The sequence below is a fragment of the Daucus carota genome, chromosome 9, assembly GCF_001625215.2.
Source record: "Daucus carota subsp. sativus chromosome 9, DH1 v3.0, whole genome shotgun sequence".
Classification (NCBI taxonomy): Eukaryota; Viridiplantae; Streptophyta; class Magnoliopsida; order Apiales; family Apiaceae; genus Daucus; species Daucus carota.
This window is the reverse complement of record NC_030389.2, coordinates 3,770,586-3,795,859: the sequence shown is the minus strand read 5'-3', so window position 1 is coordinate 3,795,859 and position 25,274 is coordinate 3,770,586. Positions and strand designations below refer to the sequence as shown.

Here is a 25,274-nt window from a genome sequence, read left to right as displayed (position 1 = left end):
ACGGCAAATCCAATAGATTACTTATCTCCTTACTCTCTCTGTTCCATTTACTTCTATACGTTTCCTTTTCATTGTCCGACAAGCACTTCAATGCTCTTTTAAAATGTAGTTTTGTAATTTTTTTTTAAATTTTTTTTTCTGAATAAAAATATAACATTCAAAATTTTATATAAAAGAGAAAAATCTTAAAAATAATTTATGTAACTGTACTTTATAGAAGCATTAAAGTCCGTGTCATGTCCCCGTCCCCTAATGTATATAACTCAGGAGGACGGAGGGAGTATATATTACTAATAATATTTAGAGGGATGTATTGAATTTGGATTTTAACGCTTTTTTTTGCATTAATGAAATCTAAGAGTATTTAATTGGGATTATTTGAAATTCATTAAAATCTTGAGTTATTCAATTGAGATTTTAAATTATGCTACAAAATCTGGTGGTATTCAATTGAGATTTTAAATTATGCTTTATATCCGATGGTATTCAATTGAGATTGTTTAAAATCAATTAAAATCTGATGGTATTCGAATGCTGATGGATTTTTTTGCATTTCATAAAATGATAGATTTTATGGCATTTTTCAGTGTATTTTAAGTTTTTTGAAATCCCATCAAAATCAATGGGATTTTGAAGCATTGTGCTTAAATCCTATCAACCCTGCGACATTTTATGAAGAATCCGTACAAAATCAGAATCACATACAATCCATTAAAATCCATAGACTAAAAACAATCTATTGAAATCCCAATCGAATACACCCCCGTAAATAATTATTCTAACGAGTCTTATTGTTTTAAGTAATCAACTTTTAGTGCCGACTCCAATAGCAATCTTTATATTTGTTCCCCTAGTACTCTCTCTGTCCCCTCCAATTCTTATCGTTTAGAATGAAGTGTTCGGCACGCATTCTAAGACTCATATAAAGTATAGTTCCACTACTTATTTTTAGAATTTTCTTTTTTTGAACAAAAATCTAATGTTTAAATTTTTATTCAGAAAAAGAAAATTATAAAAATAAGTTATAGAACTATATTTTATATGAGCCTTAAAATGCGTGCCGAGCACTCCATTTCAAACGATAAGAATTGGAGGGGACGAAGGGAGTATTATTTTAATAATAGATTTGAGAGAAAGAAAAGGGAAAGAAGGGAAAAGACGAAAAAAGGAGAGAGATGAATTTTTTATTCATGAATAATAAATAAGTAATGGATATAGGTTACTTAAAAGCAAGTAATGGCTAGGAAATTTGAGGATGTGCTGGTGATTTAGGTAATCACTAGGATAGTGTTAGAGTGTCTACATTATCTAAACGGCTAAATGTGAGTTTAGGATCTCATTTACGCAACATATTGGACTTGCACCTGCAAATTGATTCTTAAATACAATGTTCTAAAAATTATCGATTAATTGGCATTAATTGCCGATTAATCGCTATTCGGACGGGTTCCATCTCGATTAAACGTTAATTGGAAAAAATTATTTTTTGAAAAAATCAGCCAAAAGTTGGATTAGTCGGTCAAAAATCGGTCAATTATAAGAAAAATTTTAAAAAATGTAAATTTAAATTTAATTTAATTAAAATAAAAAGTAAAAAGGATGTAAGTTTTTGTGTGAAAACTTAAAAACAACTAAATTAATTTGTTGATGATGTATTAATTTAGTTTTTACTAAATTCTTTGATGATATTTGTTATATATATGATAAAAAAAATATTTTTGTGATATATAAATTTATCCTATATTGATTTATAAAATATACAATACAGTAATTATATAAAAATTTATAAATAATATTTAATCTTTCGGATTTATCACCGATTATCCGATTAATCCCTAGATGATGCCTTCACCGACTAAGTCTGATTCCCGCTTTTTACAAAACTGCGTAAATATAATATAAAACATATAGCTCTTAGCAATTTAGTATAAGTATGAATTGGAGGGGAAAAAATTTTATTGATAAAAATAAGTTAAGAGCCAAGTTGGGGCTCCTAAAGAGAGGAGAGAGAATGGACTCTAACTCTTTGAAGAGCCTATCGGAGCGCTAATTTATACATGGCTCTTTATTTTTTCACTTAAGAGCTTGAATAGAGAGTCTCTTGGAGATGCTCTTATAGCCCCGCATTCTTCCAACATTTCTGGGACTTTATGGGAATGTAAATATTTAATTGTTTTCGTAGTTGGCTATCATAAATCTCTTTCCCTCCCAATTTCAATGATACGACGCTAGTGCTGCTCCCAAAGAAAAAAAATGTGGAGAAAATGACTGAACCCATGGCCCTCTACAATGTCTTGTATAAGATCTTAGCCAAGATGCTTGCAAATAGATTGAAATGTATCCTTCCCAATGTCATCTCTAAAAATCAGTCGGCGTTTGTTCCCAACGGATATGGTTTGGACAACATTCTGGTAGCATTTGACTATTTGAGACATTACATGTAACACCCCACTCCCACATCGAGAAGAGTAGGGATCTTTGTTCAGTTTATAAGCATACGTACTACTACCAATTGCACCAACAAATCATGATCTTTTGGGGACCTGTGGTGGGCTTGTGGATTACCCAAGTTGTTGCAGCTGGACTAGTGAATTTCGGCTTATTTTCGGATTTAGTTCGGGACTTGACCCGATTTTCAGAAAAGACTCGGGATTTGACCCAGGTTGTATTCAGAGCCAACTCCCAAAAGCTTGATTCGTCAAGTTGCCGGAAGGCTGGTTGTATTATCCCATAATGGCAAGAGTCCGGAGGTGGGGACACGAAGCCAGCCGGTATTATCCCACAATGGCTAGAGAGGTATGATTTGGGCGTATGGGCTATCCGTTTCCGCCTGACGAGGACATCAGAATTTTAAGTGGTGGAGTTTGTAACACCCTAGTCCCACATCGAGAAGAGTGGGGATATTTGTTCAATTTATAAGCATAAGTACTACTACCAATTGCACCAAATCATGATCTTTTGGGGGCCTATGGTGGGCTTGTGGATTACTCAAGCTGTTGCAGTTAGGCCAGTGGATTTCGGCTTATTTTCGGATTCGGAGTTCGGGACTTGACCCAATTTTCTAAAAAGACTCTAGATTTGACCTGGGTTGTCACATTACATTTTATGAAGAGGAAAAATCGAGGTCATGATTGGGAGGTGGTATTGAAACTTAATATCTCCAAGACTTATGGTAGAGTTGAGTGGGCGTACTTAAAACATAGAATGAAGATTACGGGTTGTTCGGACACATGGATTAAATGGGTTATGCTTTGTGTACATGATAAGTTACACAGTTGACTAGTTAAGCTGAATGGGAGTACTGTAGGTCCTATAAATCCAATGCGTGGGATGAGGCAACGAGACCCATGTCTCCTTACCTGTTTCTTTTTTGTGTTGAAGGCCTCTCTCATCTTATTTCTAAAGCAACTACTGAGGGTGCTGTCATAGGTTCTCATGTTAGTCTGAATGCTCCCAGTGTTACCCATTTACATTTTACCGACGATTGCTTCTTGTTTTTCAAAGCTACGGTCGTAGAGGCTAGCTGCATAAAGCCTTGTTAAACAAATACGGGTGTTAATCTGGCCAAGATATAAACTACTAGAAATCAGGGATTTTCTTTAGTGCTAATACGAGTAGAGATAAGCAGCAAGCAATCAAAGAAATTCTAGGAGTCATTAATGGTCTTGGGGACAACAAGTACTTAGGAGTTCCACTTATAGGAAGATCACGAAAATCAGTTTCAGCTATGTTAAGGAACGAGTATGGAGGGAAGTTCAAGGTTGGAATCATAAATTCTGTCAAAGGTGGGTAACACTGTTATGATAAAAAATGTGGCGAAATTAATCCCATCATACACCATGTCCTGCTTTCTTTTACCTAAATCTCTTTGCACTGAAATAGAGAGGTTAATGAACGGTTATTGGTGGTGTTCGATTAGGAACAATAATAAAGGTCTTCATTGGCTTGCTTGAGATAAGTTGGCAACAGACAAGTCCTTTGGCGAGTTAGGGTTCCGCAACCTGCATGGTTTTAATATAGCTCTTCTCGGAAAACATATCTGCAAGTTATGTCAAAATCCAACTTCTCTCGTGGCTCGTGATTCTGAAGCTAGATATTTTGCGGACGAGCATATCTTGCAAGCAGAAAAAGGAAGTTACTCTAGCTTTATCAGGACAGGGATCTGGGAAGCTAAAGAAACTTTGTATAAAGGTTTCAGGTGGGTCCTTGATAATGTGAAGGCAATAAGAATCTTCAAAGATCACTGGTTAAGGGGTAAAACGGATTCATGTGTGGAGGATTTACATATGAACAATATCAGCGATGAGAAAGTGTGTCAGTTCATCTGTCCCAATAGCAAAGATTGGGATGTGCATAAGGTTCAACACAATTTTCTCGAAGATGATATCCAATTAAACTTGCAGACAAGAATTCCACAAATCAATGTCAGAGATAGGATAGCGCAGACGAGGTCGAGTATAGAGGAATACAAGTGAAAGTAAGTTATCGGTCTGACGCCTCTCATTTCATCGAAAATAAGTTAGTGTCAACAGGCTGGAGTAAGTTATGGAAGTTACTACTACCTCACAAAGTTAGAACCTTTCTATGGCTCTTCTGTAAAAACAATAAATCTGTCAAGGTTCTGCTTCAAAACAAGAAAGTGATGACTCCTATTACATGTCCGATGTGTAATACTGATATTGAAAACATGATGAATCCCTTCTGTGAATGTAAGTTTGCAGTGGAGTGCTGGCATCATTCAGGCCTTGCCATCATTCTAATGTGTGGAATTGGCCCCATGCTGGCTATTGGAAACGACCAGCAATGAAGGTGTGAATTGTATAGAGAAAGTTGGCACAGGTTTATGGGGTATATGGTTCGCAATAAATAAGAAAGTATGGGAGGATAAAACTATTTTCCCTAGAATAGCCATGAATTTTAGCTTTAAAATGATGGGTTCCTAGCAAGAGGCTAATAAGCAGAAGCAATAGTCGAGAACCGTGTTAGTTCAAGCTCCTCCCACCAACCAAACCCAGCGGTCCGCGCCAGAGTCAAGAAAATACAAGGTGAATGTTGACGCCTCCGTGTATAGTGAAGACACATCCTTTGCTCTGGGGATGATCAAGGTTAGGTCATAGCAGGGAAAAACGTGAGAATTGGTGGTAGAATTTCAGTAATGGATGCAAAGGTCAGAGGAGTGCATGAAGCCATCAAATGGGTTGAAGATCAAGGAATCCAACAGGTGATAATCGAGTGTGCTGAACTTGTAGTTGCTGCTTTGCATGGAAAGACATTATACCTACAAGAAGTCGGGCATGTTTGAGGAGTGCAGAGAGAGACTTAAGAAGAGATAAGCGAGAGTGGATTTATCTGTCTGTTACATCAAAAAGCAAGCAAATAGGCCGGCACATTTTCTAGCCAAAGTTCCATGTTTGTTAGATAGCTGCAATTATTTTATGTCTCCTCTAGAGTATTTGTTGGAAATGTTACTTTCTGAATTTCCTAGTTGATGAAAATCTTTATTTCAAAAAAAAAATTTATTTTCTTATAAAAATATATCAGCTCGGCGGGAAGGTAGCCTATATACACTATCCTTTAGGTAATCCCTGTTGGGAACCGAGATCCACTTACATGTATGTCTTTTTAATGCCACATAAATATTAAGTATGGATTTTTAGAAAATAGTACTCCAATTCCAATACACAAGCACACTTCCGCTTATAAATAGATATCATCAAATCTTATATTTTCTTATATAATACTTGTTTCAATTTATAATATAATTCTAAATGTCTTATTATTATATAATTATACTAAATTTAAATAAATAAATATATTTTATTTATATAAAAACAATATATTTGATTTGTAATTAAAAATATATTATATAATTAGGAAAAAAAACATTACAAAAAAAATATAATAAAACATTACAAAAATAATACAATTAAACACGTTTACTTTAGTTTATATGCAGGTTAATTAAACATGAACAAAAACTAATCAAAGTGGGAGGTTTTTTTTTATTAAATTAGTTTGGACCAGTGTTCTAAAACTCGGAACTCGCTTCGGCTCGGCGAAGGGACGGGATATGGAGTACTAGGAGTATTCGGGGAGTACTCGGTTGAAAAAATATATTAATTTTTAATTATAATACGTATTTTAACTTTTCATAAATGATATATAATTAATTTTATATGCATTTTACTAATTTTAGAATGCAGATAATGCAGTCCAAATAGTAGATTCCCATAACAAGAAAATTAACTTAAAGAGATAACTGATAAGTAGATAACAGAGTTGGATAACCAACATTACAATGTTTAACCTCCAAGATAAGTAAAAATAATAATTTAATTATGAAAATATCAATACCTATACGTTATCCACAAACCTATAAAATATTATTTATTTTAAAAACATTATTATCAATAATAAAATATATTGTATATATTTAATATATCATCCCTAGTGGACATATATTGTGATCATAATTCTAAGATACATACCTAAAACCTATCGCGATCTTTACGAATTGTTAAACACGCATTACAAGAAAATGAGATTTAACATACATTTTGTTAAAGGAAAGACTTAAATACTGAAATAATTTTTTACGAGTCCGGTATAAATTGAGAGGGGTGTTTAAATTATTTATAAAAATTATTATTTAAATTTAAACTTTCAAATGGATTTCTTTAATACAAACTTATCTGATTTTAATAATGGAAAATGACATTAGAAAAATTATTATGTTAAAAGAGAGGCTCACTTTTCTTTAAAAATACCATTCAAAATCTTTCTTCAGAATTCTTTAAACTTTTTATACACACTTTCAAATATATTTACTATGTTATAAATAATATATATGTGTGGATGTCCTTGATCTTTCAAGGATAGACTCTTGATTTTTCATCCTACAAACTTTTGGTCTTTCACATTCTTGTAACTCTAGACTTTTGACCTTTCAAATGTCTTATAACTTCTTTTTCATGTATCCATAAATACCCATGAAACTTGTACTTGCAAACTTACTAGAATGAATACAATTCTATTGTTCACTTTCAAAAAAAATAACATAAATCTATTTTAATTATAAGGTTTAACTCATTTTAATGTCAACTAGAAACGCATTCTAGTTTCCATTTGCTCTGGCCAGAGACTTTATGAGTTGTAACCAATAATTTGATATACAATGATAACATGTATTTGTCAAAATAATTTTGTGTTGGACTGCTAGTCAGAATCCCTTTTCCATTTGAGAGGGTATAGTTCTCGAGAGTTTGTTATACTGCTTCTGGCAGTTAAGATCCTTCTAGGATGATTATTGTCAAGTGAGTCGTATAAAACTTAAAATGGACCTTCGCATATTGCGGGTCTATTTCGCAATCAAATAATCATTTTCACCACAAATACTATTACTCTTCGTAATCAAAACAAGGTTATCATACAATTATTTGAGCTTTACATTTCTATAATTTCATTTTGTTTTCACACAAATAATCATTTATATCCCACTGACTTGACACCTTTGGGCGTGTGAACTGCGGTTCAAAATATTTGTTTAGAGATAATGACTCGTAAGGCGCACTACTTTCACAACTTCAGGTGTGAGAGGACTATTGGTCCAAAAATAATTTTTCTTTATAATTTAAATGCCAGAAGCAATATAACAAACTCTCGAGAACTATACCCTCTCAAATGGAAAAGGGATTCGGACCAACAGTCCAACACAAAATTATTTTGACAAATACATGTTATCAACGTATATCAAATTATAGGTTACAACTCATAAAGTCTCTGGTCAGAGCAAAAGAAAACTAGAATGTGTTTCTAGTTGACATTGAAATGAGTTGAACCTTATAATTAAAATGGATCTATATTATTTTTTGTAATAAAATATTTCCTATTATATATACTGAAAGAATAATATACTCTTGAATGAGCGATATTTTGTTAAATTTGAACCCCGGAAGGATTATAAATACATTATAGTACACTAAACTTTGTGGATAGTTAAAAGAAAGAAATTCTCGGTCCTGGAGTACTGTACTTAAGTAAAACATGTTTTATATTATGAAGCAGAATCTGTTAGATAATATTGATAAAATTGGCCAAAGAATAAAGGATATAATTGAAGCAATTATAAAGAAAAATTATTTGTGGACTAGTAGTCCTCTAACAGCTGAAGTTGTAAAAGTAGTGCGCCTTACGAGTCATTATCTCTAAAGATATTATTTGATATTATCATGAGGGGGAGCAAATGCACGGTGCACTCTTTTTTTCATATCCATGGTTTTTCCACTGGGTTTTCCTGGATAGGTTTTTAAAAAGGCAACATCACGTGCACATTATGAAATAAATGTTTTTGTTCCTTCGCTTGGTTTTTGACCCAAAAGGTTTTTCCAGAAAGCCTATAACAAGACATATCTCATTTGACGGACATCCAAAAGGGAGTGTTATAAATATTATATATGTGTGGATGTACTTGAACTTTCAAGGATAGATTCTTGGTTTTTCATCCTCCAAACTTTTGATTTTTCACATTCTTGTAACTCTAGACTTTTGACCTTTCAAATATCTTGTAACTTTTTTATCATGTATCTATAAATACCCATAAAACTTGTACTTGGAAACTTAGGGGTCATTTGGCAAATCTGAAAGATCTATATCTGAAAGATTAATACATCTGAAAGATTAATAAATCTGAATGATCTGAATTCTGAATGAATAATATTATTTGATAAATAATTTTTTATAATATCTGAATGAAATATTTTTCCACTTTTACCCATTTGATTGAATATGGCTATTTGACTCTTTTTTTTTGCATTATATTTGAATAAAATTTATTAACACAAAATATATATTTTAATTTTATTAACACATATATATATATATTAAATTTATTAACACAAATATGATATTAATAATATATTCATGTTATGTGGTTATAAAATATTTAACGAGCAATATAAATTCCTCAAGACTTGAGCAAAGATTTGATATATCATATTGCTATAATCTAAAGGTTGATATCCCTAAAAACACAGCTAATGCTCAAGATGAATCAGCTAGGATTTTGTAAAAGAGCGATTCAGCAACTTATGGATTCGCTCAGCCCAGTTCAAAAGAAACCCAAACACGCTGAATCAAAAGAATCGGTAAGATGAGGCACGTTCAGCTTGATTAAGCACTAAACAAATGGGCTGTTACTTGAATGAATGCAATTCTCTTGTTCACTTTCCATTATCTCCTTTATATTTTGATATAGTTTATATTCATATTATATTCATAACATACTATATATTTTTATATTAATAATTTTTAAATATCGACCAAAGTGCTATGCACACAAAATCAAATCACCCAAAAAATCAGTAAACATAATATAGCTATAATTACGACTAATTTAGTTTTACTAACATTGAAAACAGTGATTAAATATTTTGTAGTGAAAATGGGCCTAAGCCCATTCTAAAATTAGTTGCAAGGCCCAATGTAAGTGTAAACAAAGCCTCAATGGCTTAATGTATTATTACATCATAGGGCCCATTCACCTAAGCAGCCACCAGAGACTTCGGAAGACCAGAAATAAAATTCTCCAATCTCTAATACTCTGCCCTCTGCATTTCTGCTGCTCACAAACCCCAAAAAGGTACCATTTGGATTTGACCCGTTTCATTTTTTTAGCTCTGCATTTACAAGTTTTAATCTTTTTGATTTTCTTGAAATCTTGATTTATGAATCTAGTTTGACCCATGTGATAGTTTTTGTTAACTTTGCTGTTAAATGGTTTAATCTTGTAAATTTGTTCTTGAAATCTTGATTTGTATATCTTATGTTGACCCATCTAATAGTTTTTAGTTGTTGAGTTGCAAGTTTTGATTTTTTTTGTTGTTTGTTTTTTGCAATCTTGTTTTGACCTAGTTATTTGTTTAGCTCTGCTATTTTTAATTTTTTTGTTCTTGAAATCTTGATTTGTATATATTTTAGATCTGTATTGCTTATAGAAATAACTGGGAATTTAGAGTTTTAAATGTTCTGTTTATTGTATGTATGCAGGTTGACTAGAGAGTGGTGCGGTGCTGTTAAGTGATCTGTCTTCATTTCATATGTGAGTTCTTTTTGATATGTGTCGTTCGGAGTATTGGAATGTGTTATTTGTTATGTGGGTTAGTTGTATGTATGTGAATGTTTTGGGCAGGGTTTTAAATTGTTAAATTCTTGTTGCTAGATAAGGGTTTACGATTTATTATATGGTCGCTTTAGATTTATTCGGTACTTGGTTGACCGAGTAGTTTTTATGGAGTGTCTTGTGTGATGTGGGTAATGCAGTGTTACTAGTGAGGTTATAATTTATAAGGGCAGATATGAAATTATGTCTCTCTGTTAATGTGATGCATTGTGGTACTTGATTCAACTGCGATTACATATAATAATAAAGTCACTATTTTGATATGAAAAGCCCCTGTCCTATATGTAGTGAAAGCCAATGTTTTGATATAAAGAGCTGTGGTAGTCCTAATTTGGAAATGCTTTTAATTATGGTATCATACGTTTGCTGGAATTGGATGAACAATTTTCCTCCTTATCATGATATGAGGGTTGAGACTCATCTGGGATGGGAATGAACAAAATCTATGGTATGAGAAATTATACATGTTTTCAGTGTGTATTTCTAATAGGAAAAGGTTTCTCAGTTTCTGCCATATCTGAGACCATGCAACTAATAATCTGAATCTTCTGAAAGATATTTTTGTGTTCTTACAATGCCAGTGCCAATTTTTTTATCATGTAGTAGAAACCAGCTTGTGGTTTTGTGTGTATATATTAAGAAACATATTTCAGGGAATATCTTGGAACAAGAAAAAATTGATGAACTTCACCTTTATTGGAAGTTTGTTTGTGTGTTTATGCTTATGCTTTTGAGTCCTTTATTTCAGGGCTGACGAGGAACCTGTTGATCAGAAACGCTTGTTGGAAGATTTATGCAAGCCAAAGTGTGTCAAACCTTTGTTTGAGTATCAGGTAAATCATGCAGGAGAAGCAATCCAACTTTCTTTTTATTTATTTTTGACAATTTTTCATATAAAAAAAAAATGTTGCAGGTTTTTTTTTTTTTTTGTGGTAAAGGTAAATTTTGTACTTATGATACCATGAAATATAGTGTCTTTTAGTATATTATGTCATAACAATAACATCTAGTAATTGATCGGCAGTATTTAGTATATTATTATCATCATCATCATCTGTCAGAATTACCCAGGGCCAATATTTGAATTCTAGATATCAGTTGTATTATTGATATAACTAGTGAAAAAAGCCGCGCTTCGCGGCGGCGTTATGAATTTTTTATAAATTTAGACAAAAAAATTGTTTTAGCTATTCTCCCGTCAAACATAATATTAATAGAAAATTTATTATTATTTAGATAAAAATTAATTTGGGTCGCCCTCCCCTTAAACACAATACAAAAAATTGTATCATCTTTAGAATTTAATAAGAAATACTATTGTATCATCTTTTGAATTTAATAAGAAATACCAAATAAGAATAGCTATTTTCCCGTCAAACATAATACTAATAGAAAATTTATTATTATTTAGATAAAAATTAATTTGGGCCGCCCTCCCCTTAAACACAATACCAATAAATAATCTTTTTTAACAATTTTGATACGAAAAAATATTATAATTGCATAAAAGTTAATTTGAGTCGTGTTCCCGTTAAACATATCTTCAATATATCTTATCGAAAATAAGATTTGTATATATTACTTTACATATTTTAAATATAATTTGTATTTTATCTATTATTATTAGTTTGAATAAATATAATCCTATTTGTTTTAAGAATAATAAATAAGAAAAGAATTGTATCATCTTTAGAATTCAATAAGAAAAGAATTGTATTACTTTTGGAATTCTTGGACTTGATTTTTTGAATTACAAATATATTTTTTCTCTGAAATTTAAGAAAAATCAGAAGACTGAATCGAGCAATTCTAGAGACGCCCGCATCCTCCCCAGCCATGATATGAGAGTATCCCCCCCCCCAAAACAAACATTTGCACAGGGCTTTCTATATAATATACATTTGTCATTAGTTTAAATTTATTTTTGTAGTTGAACGCATAGACACAAAGGCTGCAACTAAACAATTAATAGAGCCTAGAAGGGCATGCCTTGCATTTTTATTAAGAGATTGTGATCGAGGTGTTCTCACTCAGTGGCATATTGGGCAATATCGCGTAGTGTGCTCAATTAAATAAATTCTTTGCTGAGTTATTATTATTATTTTTTAACTTTGTTCTTGTTTGGGCATTACACCTTTAGGCTTCAGCTCAGTCACGAAAGAATGTAGGAACATACATTACATTACGAATGTTTTGTCTAGTTAATTTTCCAAAATCTGGCCTATAAAAGTATGAATTTGTGAAGATTAACTCTTGTGAAATTGGTCAGACCTCTAGTAATCAAGATAGAGAAGAGTGTTATGGTGGTCTGAATATTAGAAATGTTTTCTTTTACTCAAAAAGGGGAGCATGCCATATACCTTTCTATTTAAGCCGAGCCGGACACCTTGTTATTTAAGATTTGACAAGATGCGTGTTTTGAATTTGTACATTCAACTGCATATAATCCCAGTTTTTAACCTTTTCATTCTAGAAGAATCAGAGATGGTCTGCCGTGTTGCTTTATTGGTATGGCTATATCTTCGAAAGAATAAGGGGGAGAGGGCAGGGTCTTCTTCTTTGCTCCAATTATACACCATTCCTCTTATTGGATTAAATGCTGTGGAGCAATTTGGCTCTGATATGCATGTGTCTCTGTTTGTATGTAATCTACGAGCTCACACTTGGTACATTTTAAGCCTTGTGGTTTGACTTTGCTCTTTATAGACCCTGATCGTCACAAGCTGCAATATATCAACCAGACTGTTTGTTATATAAATGGTATGAACTTATGATTGCATGTGTATGACCTAATTTTGAAGTGGAACCCTGATAGTGGTCTCATTCTGAGGTCTGTCCCCTTTTGACAATTTTTTACTACAGTCTAAATGAGTACAAGGTTTTTCCAAATGCTCAAAATTTTTTTTTACAGATTATCATGTTGTGTGTAGTATTAAAATATGTAAAGTGTAGGGCGACTTCGAAATGTCTTTACTTAGTGATACCTATTTGGCATATGGTTTTATACAGGAGTATAGAATTGTCCAATATTGATATGTGTCCAACTATTGGACTTGGCAACATTCTTAAAAATGTACATGTATTTGGGCTAACATAACTGTTCAAGTCTGAGTGTCCGACTTGGGTACTCGAGGCTATATGAAGAGTCCGAGTAATTATCCTCCTCTAGCTTTCAGCAATCAGCAGTGTGTGAAATTGTTGGTTTCTTTAAATAATCAAAGTTTGATTTTTCAACAGGCATGTGTTAAAAGGATCCAAGGGGATGAAACTGGTCACAAGCATTGCACGGGACAATATTTTGATTACTGGCAGTGCGTCGATAAATGTGTATGTATATATTGTATAGGAGTGTAATGTTTCGTTATATTGGTGCTAATCCAATGCAGTAAAACTTCTTCTCATACTGATATTGTTGTTTTTATTGGATGCAGGTTGCAGTCAAGCTATTTGATAAACTCAAGTGACTGGAAATATCTTCTTGGTATATCAATACAAACTAGTGAGGCTTTTATATGCTTCTGATATAGTTCGTTTCACCTAACTATCTCCTTGAACTAAAGAAACACCAAGTTTCAATAATAAATGAGACTATGGGATTGGTTTTGATGATCGTCAATTGTTTCTAGTATTTCTGTGCACTCGAGGATAATTGTTAACGATGCCCATTTGATTCTTTAATGATTTATTAGCCCATTGTCCCATCATGCTCATACATGTGCATATCCTCGTGTTTTCTTTCTAGTGTTTCTACCACCTACTAATGTTGAGTGAAAATACTGTGATTCACCATCAAAGATATTTACCCATATTTAAGCAGCTTCCTACCTTGTAACCATCGCGGATAGGCATTTTTAAGAATAGTCTAGGATGTGGCCTATTTGAGAATTAATACATTAATGTTGCCTGAGTGATTTTGGAAAACATAAAAAACTTCTCGATTTTCTAAGCCATGCAAGTTAGATATAATGATTCATCCTAGAAAAAAATTACTTCAAATTATTAATTCATTAAATCAATTAATTTAGTTGGTAAAAGTTCACCATCTTCTCTGGTTAATTGCAATTACCTTCAAGTGACTTTCTTGCTAGGGTCAAGTAATTCCTGTGCTCTGATAATATTTGACTATCTTGCTATGGTCAAGTGATTCCTGTGCTATGATGGTATATAGCAAAAATCTTAGAGTGAAGGTCTAAAGGGGTGTCCGAATTCTTCGACTCTTTCCATCAAAGAGGAGATGGTGAGAGAAGAGAATTATAAGATATGTATAAAAACTTTTGTTTGTGTAGTTTTTCGCAAGGTCTAAAATTTGAGAGACTTTTTCTCATCGGATTGCTTCTCTGTCATTCTTGAAAAAACTAGGAGCACGATCAAGAACAAAATGAAATGGAATCAATCAGGTGGTTGAGACTTTTCGTTTTTGTGATTACCGAAATCTATCTTTGTAAAGCAATTTCAGCATTATGTTTGAACAGAATTTTATTCTTTCTCATAAAGATAACAAACATAAAGCATCTTCGTGAGGTTGTCTTGGTGGCAACCTTTGATCTTTACTAGTTACTGTTAAGATTTTTTGAGGAAAAAACAAATCATATCAGCATTCGAGAAAAAGATTAACCAACACTAACTCAATTTACCGATGGTCAAATTAACTCATTTTACTGACGGACAAATTGACGGAATAAATCTGTAACTCATCTAACGAACTATTGACATCAATGTAAGACTGATATATCTGAAGATAGGAGGGGAGATGAGAAAATATCAATTTATTATGAATAAATCCGTCAAATTATCGAACTGACTATTAAAGTCAGACACGTTAATTCTTCATCCATATATATTTTAACGATAAAAGCATAGCCCAAGAGAAGAGTATATGATGACAAAGCATACTTTAAAGAGTATGCGATTACCAAACGGGCAATGCTAGACACCCCAAATTTTGTTACCAAATGACGTGGCGAAATTTGATTGGGTGATTGATGAATCTGCAGGGTGTCTCATTATTATGAGAATTAATGCAACCAATGAGATTTTGCCACGTCATTTGGGAAAAATTTTTGGGATAAATATTTGGGGTCCCTAGCATTTTTCTTACCAAACTGACTAACACAGTGTTATTAAAAACTCTTAATCGCGTGATTAATGATACTTTGTGTTTAGACGCAACTCTGCGATTCAAATATTGACGATTTAATGTGATTCTGAAATTAGCTAAAATAAGCGCTCAAGAAGCTCGCTTAAGCGCTATAAAACATTAAAAAGAGCTCAAATTTAATTTGTGTATTGCTTTTCGTGATGAGGAGCCTATTTGTCGTATAGGAGTATAGGAGTATAAGACGCTCGGCAATATGAATATCTACCTCAAAATGCAACTCAAAAGGCTTCTTCTTCAATTTTAATAAAAGAAAACAAAGTGGAAGTACGAGAATTTAATAGACCAAAGTCGAACTAAATGACTATGAAAATTTTGAATTGTTGAACATTTTTCTATTAATACTTCGTTATTAATCATTTTATAACACAAGACATGCTTGAAACTTAATGATCTAATAAGTAATATATTTTTCTTAAGATTTACGATCTTATTTCGGAAAAAAAAGGTGCGAATAATGCCACTTCACACTTCAAAACCAGATCATCCGTTTTTGAAAATAGTGCGCCTCGATCTAAGATGAATCTTTTACAAATCGACCAACACAAAACTATTCCCAAAAACGGATTGACAACACAAAATCAAAACTATGGAGTATTATGTATGAATCATTTGTCTCCGTTTAATCTCGAAGCACTCTTCAATTTAAAAACACAAATACAACAATCAAACACATCTAATATATTTCGTTTATGACCAGGTTGGGAGGATAATATATACATGATCTTACCTTCGTTCAAAGGAATGACGAGCCTATTCACAAAAAAACTCATGAATTGTGTTCATTAAAGTAAAAATTATTGTACATAAAAAAAATACATATATCAAATATATGTAAAAAGCAAATTTCGATAATATATCCCAGTATCCAAACCCATGAATCTTTTTTACATGTGACTTACCTGTGAATTGAAGAATTGAACCATCAAAAATGTAAATTTCACACTCCATTGAAAATCCCCAACTTCCTCCATTATTTCCTTGGTCTTCTTCATTTTTAAATTTTTTGATAGCATGTCGATGTTTCCCCACCATTGCCTACAATTTCATACACACATTCACACTCATGTTATACCTGCGCTTTATAAACTACATAGAGAGGAAGGTTTAAGATCCCCACAAAATCCTTCTCACTGCATTCCGATTAGGTGCCCTGCTTATTTGCTGCAAAGTAGATGCCTGATAATGTAACTGCAACTCTGTAAAACATTGTTGTTATTCCTATAACTCAAACTCTGATAAATCAATATGTAAAAAGAAATCTTAACACCACGAATTAGAACACGGATACAGCTATGCACATAATTCTTGGAAATCAATCAATACTTTAAGTAAACACATACGTATTCCACATTCTTCAAACCAAAAACAATGAGAGCACTGGACGCAAAAGCACAATGGCCACTCACATATCTCCTACTGTAACAAGGCCTTACAAATATGGCGTGTGTCCAGCACATTCCACCATATCTATCTTCAACATATACATTCTTAAATTTCACTTCTTAATTTCTCAGAAACTTTTTTCTGATCATGGCAGTAGCCATCAAAGTTCATGATCATCCCACCAAGAATCTTGAAGATCAGACCACAAAAGCACTCGAAACAGAGGAGGCTTTTGATTATTCCAAAAGATCACAGTGGCTTAGAGCCGCTGTGCTGTGAGCAAACGATGGCCTGCTCTCAACCGCGGCTCTGATGATGAGAGTAGGAGCTGTTAGAAAAGATAACAAGACCATGATCCATTGGGGAATTCGTGTCAGTATATTCTCAATACGACACAGAGATGGAAGAAATAAAGAGGGAGGCCATGCATGGAAGGCTGAGATAGAGGCCAAGATGCCGAGTCCTCTTAAAGCAGCAGCTGCATCAGCATTGATGTTTGCTGTAGGAGCGATCATGCCCCTGCTGGCTGCGGCGTTTGTGATGGACTATCACGTGCGGTTGATGGTGGTAATAGGATCAGTAAGCTTTGCACTGATAGGGTTTGGAGGTCTGAGTGCCATGCTAGGGAAGGCACCTGTGATTAAGTCTATATCTAGAGTTTTAATCGGAGGATGGTTAGCCATGGGGATCACTTTCGGATTAACCAAATTAGTAGGTTCTACTGGATTGTAGTAAATTGTATTGATGTTTAGAAATTTAAGATAAATGCAATATTTCCACCTTTTATGAAGAATTTAATACTTACTATACTACAAATGAAGTAGAAGCTTTCCTACACCAATAAAATTTATAATTAGGATCTAATTTTTATTATTCGCTATCTGGGTGGAAATCTGACACTGTTGCCAGTACAAGAACTCGTATACAATTGCGAGCTTGTATATCTAATCTAATGTAGTTTCTGTTAGTAATCTAATTAATTTATTGAGTAAGAGTTGCTACAATCCTAATTCACTGATTTTACCCCACGTCAGATATCAACTATGCATGGCAGCAGTGAAGTTTACAGTTATTTCAACCATAACAAAATGATAAGAGTGAAACCTAACGTTAATAGAGAAATCAGCACCTAATTAACTCTATCACCTTTAGACGTCCGAACCAACCTAGTAAAAGATCCGCAAAATACACCTAACGTATCCCTCTTTGTTAACAATGATCAATTTTGCACTAACGTGGGTTCCCTAAATGAGATGCAAAATGCAGGAGACTTGTGTACAAGCACAACGATTGGTGTTTCTACAACTACAAATATAGTAGTAGTGTCCACAAGATAGCCACTAAAGTACATACAATACCAGTGTTGAGAAATTTCTAACATTTTATCATTAGTTTTAGTGAATAACTATAACATTAGCTCAACAAGCTTTATGGCAGTAGTAGAATAAAGATAGTACAAAGAGGAAAAGAAAAATTAAAAGCATTGTTAACTTGCACATAAAATATGAAGGTCACTGTACTGAAGGTAAATATATAATGCAATTGCAATGTCCACAGAACAGAAAGCAGATTGTAGTCATCAAAAACGAAAATAAAATAAAGCAGATTGTAGAAGATCCTGGAATAATTCAAAACAATTATGAAGATAGCATGAGACAATAGTGATTAAATATGAGCGAGTCTTAATTTTTTACGATGAAGATAGCAGGGAAACATGATGAAGAAAGGGAATGAGCATCCCTTCTAAAGCATGTGAGTTAGATTTATAGTTTAAATAATTTGGAATGGAATGACCGAAAGAACGAAAATTATTTCGTTCCATCCAAATGAACACAGTCTAAATCCTAAGTCTCCGGTTGATCTTAAACTATGTCTACAAGACTCGGACACTTGGGTCAAAGGGTATATACATATATCAGTTCACTATATTTTTGAATAAGCAAAAATGATTACCTATGCAGGACTGTTCAAAGCTCCAAACAGCATGACTGATTGACTGGACACTTTGTCCTGGTCCTAGTCCAAGATCCAGGTCCGTGTCCATCAACCTTTGTCCAATTGGTTCAGCAACAAAAAGTTATTTCTGAATTTTGACTACTGACTGCGTTTTAAAGAGATGAAAGGGGAATGATTAAACTTCTTTCAGAAAAGTAAGCAATCAATGTAACTTTCATCTCATATAGAGCATGTTTGGCAATAAAGAAAGCCAGCTTATGAGAGCTTTAAGCGGTTATTATCCTGTTTGCCAACTTAATGTTGGAGTGGGCTTAAAGTCCAAAACAGCCCAAAAGCCGGAAGTCACTGATAGCTATTTTTCAGCTTTTTTCTGTATCGACTTTTTTCTCTTCAACCTTTCTTTCTCATTTCCCCTCTTTATGTTCAGATACCCAAACACATACACACGCTTAACTTAAAGTCAAAGCTTTCACATTTAACTTAAAACCACAAAAACCAACTTTAAGTTATAAGTAACTTATTTTAAGTCCACCCAAACAAGCTCTAGTAACATGATAATTTGAATGCATAAGTCACATGTATATAACAAATTTTGGCCTGAACATTTTGTGCTTGGTGGTGCCCTTTAAATTTTCTTTCACAGAACTTTGAGTCCCACAGATATTCTTCAATGTCTTAGGCAATTTCTATCACTCTCTAGAGCTAATAGAATTACCAGAAGATTCACTCTGTTCCACCAAGGACTTGATGAAACATAAGGACTTAAGGATAAACAATGAATAAAGCTTCAAGTACTCAAAAATAAAATTTAATGAGCAGTTGCAGATTGTATCATTATCGCAAAATATAAACAGGAATTATTTAGAGAAGTCAGTTCAATTAAGATGAATAGTTAAACAACCCAACCAGCCGTTTGCATATATATTCACGGACAAAAGAAATGCTCTGTAAGTTATGATGCATTCACATTTAGACTCTAACAGAAAACAGCTCAATATACGTATTTAATTGCTCGTTCCTACATATATAATATGAGTAATCGCTTGTAAAACGCATGCTTACCTCAACCATGAGGACGCCGGGCATGATTGGCCTTTCTGGAAAATGTCCGGGAAAAAGTTATCATTTATTGTCACATTCTTAATGGCAACAGCAGAAACTCCTGGGATATATTCTATCACTCTATCCACTAAGAGAATTGGGAATCTGCACGTTCAAAATAGACAATAGTTAATTACAGTACTGAAAGTTAATACATCAACAGGTATGCTTAAAACACACATACGTCCAGAGAGAGTGCTACCTAGTGGTCCTTGATCATAACAAGGGCGGCCAACAATTGAGAAAAGTCGATAACAATAGGCAGAGGTCTCATATTGAGCATTTTATCGAACAATATAAGAGCATCGTCAGGCTTATCAAAACCAATCATAGATTTCTTTAGGATTGCGTTTGGGAACATTTGTTTCTTTTCAAATTTTGGATTTCAAATGACATGATTTGAGGTGTCATTTCAAATTCTCAGCTCTATAATAGTATTAGAATGTCCCAAATTTCAAATGAAATTCAAATCCAACTTTTTTTGTATATCCAAACATGTTAGTTAAACAAATTCAGGATTTCGGATGAAATCCAAATTCCCAAAGATGCCATAATAGTAATTGTTAGATTTTCGGAAAATGTTTAACGTTTGTAGTTAGGATTAGTATAAGTGGACAAGTGAGACAATGTAATAACACAAGTAGTATTATAATCGCCATGCCAACACTAGACTTAGTTAATGATATGCAATAGTCATTAATGTGTGACCCTTAGAGAGTGGCGGCAAATAAAAAGTATTTAGTACCTTGACAAACTCTCTCCTTGATGTACTGAAGCAGAAAACTTCTTGTGAAAAGCAAGGAGAGCCAAACCTGCCCTTGTAATTCAAGCAAGTGCAGTAGCATGAATGTGGTAGGGGCAGCACCCACTGAGAAACCACAAGCAACTATCTTGTCTATAACCACACATTCTTCATTATATTTCTTATTCTCAAAGCAGCCATGACTAAATGTGTTGTAAGTACAGTGATTTCTTACTCTTTATGGTTTCTACCTCTGCTAAAGCTTTATCAACTTCTTCACACAAGCAGTATCCATCCACAAGTGAATTGTATGTGACTACATTGAACACTCTTTGATTCTGACCAAATTCAGTGGAGAAAAGAGCGCGAATGAAATAGAAAACAAGTTTAATAATTAATGAATAATTGTCTGACAATTTACCTTTTAGGAAAAAGGATTTTAAACATGGAGTCAATGAGTAGAATGTTGGAATATTAATCTTAAACTCATTATTTAAGTATTTATTTTATTTGTTTTAGTTTTAAATGAATTAGCCAGCTAGGGTATTTTATGCACGTTTGATTTTAGTCACGTAGGTGTGGAGTGTTTTTAGGAGTTGCATGGAGTAAACGTTAGAGTCAGAGATGTATTAGCATATATAGTTGGTTTAGTGGCTCCTTGTTTTTAGCCATTATTCTTATTTGTTATTCTATTTAAACTGTATTGTATCAGGATAATAAAGATAGAGACTACAGCTTATGTGTTCTACGTTTTCTCTCATTTTACATTAAACAGTTACTATATCTATATAATCTTGGTGTGTTTTAATTTCAACATGGTATCAGAGCCAGGTTGCTTTGTGGCATAATAATATGTTTTTTCAAGAAGCAGTTCGAGCTGAGAAGGTGGTTGCAGTAGAGGGGCTGCCGAGAAAGATGTGGTGCTGTGTGTACAAGTGGAAGTATCATCATGTGCAGTATGGGATGCATATGGGGCTACTATTCTATTATGTTTGCACTTCCCAGAAGAAGCTAAAATTAGAGAAAGAAGATGAAGCCTTGGCCGCTAAGGTTGTGGAGAGAAGTGCTCCATACTTGGTGATAAACGTTTGTGGTGAGAAGTGCACCACGTTTGTGAAGAGAAATTCTTCACGGTTGTGGAGAGAAAGTGCTCCAAAGTGTTTTTGATGAGAAAGTGCATTAAAATTGATGGTGGTGAGAAGTGCATCACAGACGAAGAGAAAGTGCTTCATAAATTTAAGATTATGGGGTGATGTGTGAGAAGTACATCGCAAATGAAGAGAAGTGCTTCATAAGTTTAAGATTAAGGGGGTGATTGTTGGAATATTAATCTTAAACTCATTATTTAAGTATTTATTTTATTTGTTTTAGTTTTAAATGAATTAGCCAGCTAGGGTATTTTATGCACGTTTGATTTTAGTCACGTAGGTGTGGAGTGTTTTTAGGAGTTGCATGGAGTAAACGTTAGAGTCAGAGATGTATTAGCATATATAGTTGGTTTAGTGGCTCCTTGTTTTTAGCCATTATTCTTATTTGTTATTCTATTTAAACTGTATTGTATCAGGATAATAAAGATAGAGACTACAGCTTATGTGTTCTACGTTTTCTCTCATTTTACATTAAACAGTTACTATATCTATATATATAATCTTGGTGGTTTTGATTTCAACATAGAATACATAATATTAATAGCTAAAATATCAAGTGATGACTGTAACAGTTGTACTTCAACTCTGCTGCACTTAATACTCCTTTATGCAAATCTAAACTAACCTTACAGTAAAGAGAAAGATAACAAACTGACAAGAGAGTGCAAGTAAATAATAATGCTGCAGACTGAATCATGATATTTAAGTATGCAGAGAACACAAGTTTAATAATATATGACTAGTAGTTCTGATGGATTCCCTTTCCTTAGAAAAATTTTCAAAACTACATAGAGACGACGAAAAAATACATATATTACAAAATAATATATCAAGATATAATTGTACCGGTTCTTGTACTTCACTTTTGCTGTGCTGAACACTGCTTTATGCAACTCTAAACTAACCCTACAGTAAAGAAAACTCCAAGTTGATTACGAGAATAGATAAGAAACTTACAAGAGAGTGCAAGTAAATAATAATTTTCCACACGGGATCATTCCCGTATGTATGACAAAAACTTTTACAGACCAAGAATAGCAGTGTCCTATTTATTCGTCCCGAGCAGGTCCTGTAATATACAGGTGGTATGCATCTCCCGAGAAACCAACTTCCTGCATTTTGTCAAAGAAAAACATGCTTTTTCATAATTCTCATTTTGCAAAAAGATGCAGTACAACATGACCACCATCTCGAAATTTGATATTCAACAAAATTACATATTATTCACTCCAATAGCACAATTGCTATTGACATTATATATTGGAGCAAATTATTACAAAGTTGTGGAAATTTAAAAGTATTTTGTACCTTAATAAACTCGCTCATTGATGTAGTCAAGGCATGAACTTCTTCTGCAAAGCAAGGAGCGCAGGGTCCTGCTCTTTCAATTGCAGCAAATCGAATACAATGGAGGCGGTAGAGGCATCTGCTTTGAAACCATGAGCAACCATGTCATCTATAAACAGACAACCTCCATCATACATCTTATTCTTAAAGCAGCCGCGGATAAGAATGTTGTAGGTAGCTTCAGTAGGCAAGCAATTGTGCTCTTCCATTTCCAAAAGTATTTTATATGCTTCATCCAGCAACCCTTCTTGACAAAATCCTTGTATCATACTGTTGTAGGTTATGACACTAGGTCGTAGACCCTTTAAAAGAATATTTTGAAAAAGGTTTCTTGCTTCATCAACTTTGCCGTCCTTGAACAATCCATGAATCAGAATATTACAAATTTGTATGTTAGGAACAAAGCCACATGACTCCATCTTGTGAAACATGGACATTGCTTCACCAACAAGTCCATTCCAGCAAAGTCCATGCAACAAGATGCCGCATGTCACTACATTCAGTTTAACACCTTTGTTTAACATCTTCTTATAAAACTTATGTGCTTCATCAAGCCTAAGCGTACGAAATAACCCATCCAAAATAGTATTGTATGCTTCAACTGTAGGTGTTAAGCCTTTCAGGGTCATTTCTTCTAAGAGATGGATCGCTGTGTCTACTTTCGTCTTCTTACAAAAACCATTGATGAATATGGAATAGGTATGAGCATCGGGGGAAATCCCCTTATTTCTCATTGTTCTGAGCACCACTGACGCTTTATCCAATTCTCCCCGCAAGCAGTATCCATCCATGAGTGCACTATACGTGACTACGTCAGGATTTTGGCCTCTTCGAATCATCAACTCTATCAGATACTCAGCATCTCTGACCTTTCCATCTCTCGCATGTGCATCAACCAATATACTATAGGTATGCTTACCTGGGGAAATTTTGTGTCTGTTCATATCTTTTAACAATTGTGTTATATCATCCCATCGGTTAAGGTTGCACAGACCTTGAATTAACGAGCTGTAGGTTACAACATTTGGTTGAATGCCTCTGTCGCTCATTTCGCCAAGAAGACCCAGAGCATCATCGACTAATCTGTCTTTGGACAAACTATCAATAATAGTGCTATAATTTACTACGTTCGGCATACAACCTTTCTTCTCCATGTATCTAAGCAACATCATAGCCTGGGAAGTGTTGCCTGTTTTGCACTGGCCATTAATAATGGTGTTAAAGATAACTGCATTGGGCTCAACTTGATTGTGCTTGAGAAGGTTCTTAAAGAGAAGCTCAGCCTCAAGAAACTTGTCCTGGGAAATGAGTCCCCTGAGAAGAGTTGTGTAGGTAACAACATTCGGGACAAAACCACGCTTAAAGATGGCAGCCAACAGCGCAAAGGCATAATCAACTCGTTTCAAATGACAACAACAGTTGATGACAGTACTATAAGTAACTATATCAACAGCAATGTTAAAAGAGCACATCTTTGAAAAGACGGAAACAGCCGCAGAGTAATGTTTCATCTTGACAAGGGCGGCTAAGAGTTGAGTAAAGTCGATGACACTAGGCAGAGGTTTCTTACGGAGCATTTTATCAAACACTCGAAGAGCATCATCCAGCTTATCAAAACCAACTCTAGATTTCTCCAACAATAATTGTTCAAATTCCGAAAGATGATTGGGTATGTGATTAGGGTTAGGGCAAGTGTGATATTGAGAAAGTGAATGCAATCTAAGCAACGGAATAGTAGTAATAGTATTAGTAGTAGCATGTATCGGAAATCTGAGAAGAGTGTTCGAAAAGAAGCAAGTGGTAAAAGCCCTCCTCATTATCATGGTCATCGTCTTCTGATTTCTCTTGGCCCAGCTCTGTTTGTTATTCTACTCTGTTGTGTAGTTCTCAGTTTTCGCCCTGTTTACTGTAATTCAGTTTTGGTTACTTTATCAAAAACCAGATATATCGGTAAATTTAACAATATTGATTGACCCAAACCTTAATTTGATAAGAGTTGATTAATCTATACTATCTATACTATACTATAAAAAGCCAACATATGTATAATTTGTAGTCGTACAAAATTTTGGTTTGGTACTCTCCTCTAAAACTAAAAGTCTACAAGTAGATATCTATTAAACAGTTTCATATACTAAAAACACTCCTTATGTATATTAATATCTTTTTAAATATAATTTATAATTAGTTAAAAAAAAGATGAAACTACTGCTAATAACATATATTAATATTAAAAATTACTTATAGATAAACGTATAACTA

General features: G+C 33.6%; 2 protein-coding genes and 1 pseudogene across 5 annotated transcripts; 2 read left to right on the top strand and 1 right to left on the bottom strand.

Annotated features, from left to right (window-relative positions):
* Nucleotides 1–9,529: 9,529 nt before the first annotated feature.
* LOC108200547 (cytochrome b-c1 complex subunit 6-1, mitochondrial-like) lies at nt 9,530–13,881 on the top strand. Its single transcript, XM_017368744.2, has 5 exons — nt 9,530–9,637; nt 10,045–10,096; nt 10,926–11,010; nt 13,415–13,504; nt 13,609–13,881. Coding segments are annotated over exons 2-5 (210 nt in total). The 5' UTR covers nt 9,530–9,637; nt 10,045–10,094; the 3' UTR covers nt 13,642–13,881.
* A 2,626-nt stretch (nt 13,882–16,507) lies between these two features.
* Nucleotides 16,508–17,482, top strand: LOC108200373 (vacuolar iron transporter homolog 1-like; annotated as a pseudogene).
* On the bottom strand, nt 17,473–24,959 carry LOC108201059 (pentatricopeptide repeat-containing protein At1g63330-like). 4 transcript variants are annotated; one of them, XR_010287502.1, is made up of 4 exons: nt 22,974–24,959; nt 22,695–22,777; nt 22,512–22,571; nt 17,473–19,880 (listed from the first exon to the last, which is right to left on the bottom strand). XR_010287502.1 is itself a non-coding variant. In XM_064084263.1 (2 exons), the coding sequence occupies exon 1, from the start codon at nt 24,839–24,841 to the stop codon at nt 23,000–23,002; it is 1,842 nt and encodes a 613-aa protein (XP_063940333.1). In that variant the 5' UTR covers nt 24,842–24,959; the 3' UTR covers nt 22,427–22,777; nt 22,974–22,999. The 4 variants fall into 4 exon arrangements, 1 of the variants encoding a protein (XP_063940333.1); XR_010287500.1 differs by having other exon boundaries at nt 22,512–22,777; XR_010287501.1 differs by lacking the exon at nt 17,473–19,880 and having other exon boundaries at nt 22,427–22,571.
* Between the last annotated feature and the right edge of the window lie 315 nt (nt 24,960–25,274).

Excerpts from the sequence above, each read along its gene's own strand:
- LOC108200547 (XM_017368744.2), top strand. Across the intron at positions 11,011-13,414 it reads AACCTTTGTTTGAGTATCAG|GCATGTGTTAAAAGGATCCA; the intron begins GTAAATCATGCA and ends ATTTTTCAACAG. Across the intron at positions 13,505-13,608 it reads GGCAGTGCGTCGATAAATGT|GTTGCAGTCAAGCTATTTGA; the intron begins GTATGTATATAT and ends TATTGGATGCAG.
- LOC108201059 (XM_064084263.1), bottom strand. The coding sequence starts at position 24,841 with ATGACCATGATAATGAGGAGGGCTTTTACCACTTGCTTCTTTTCGAAC.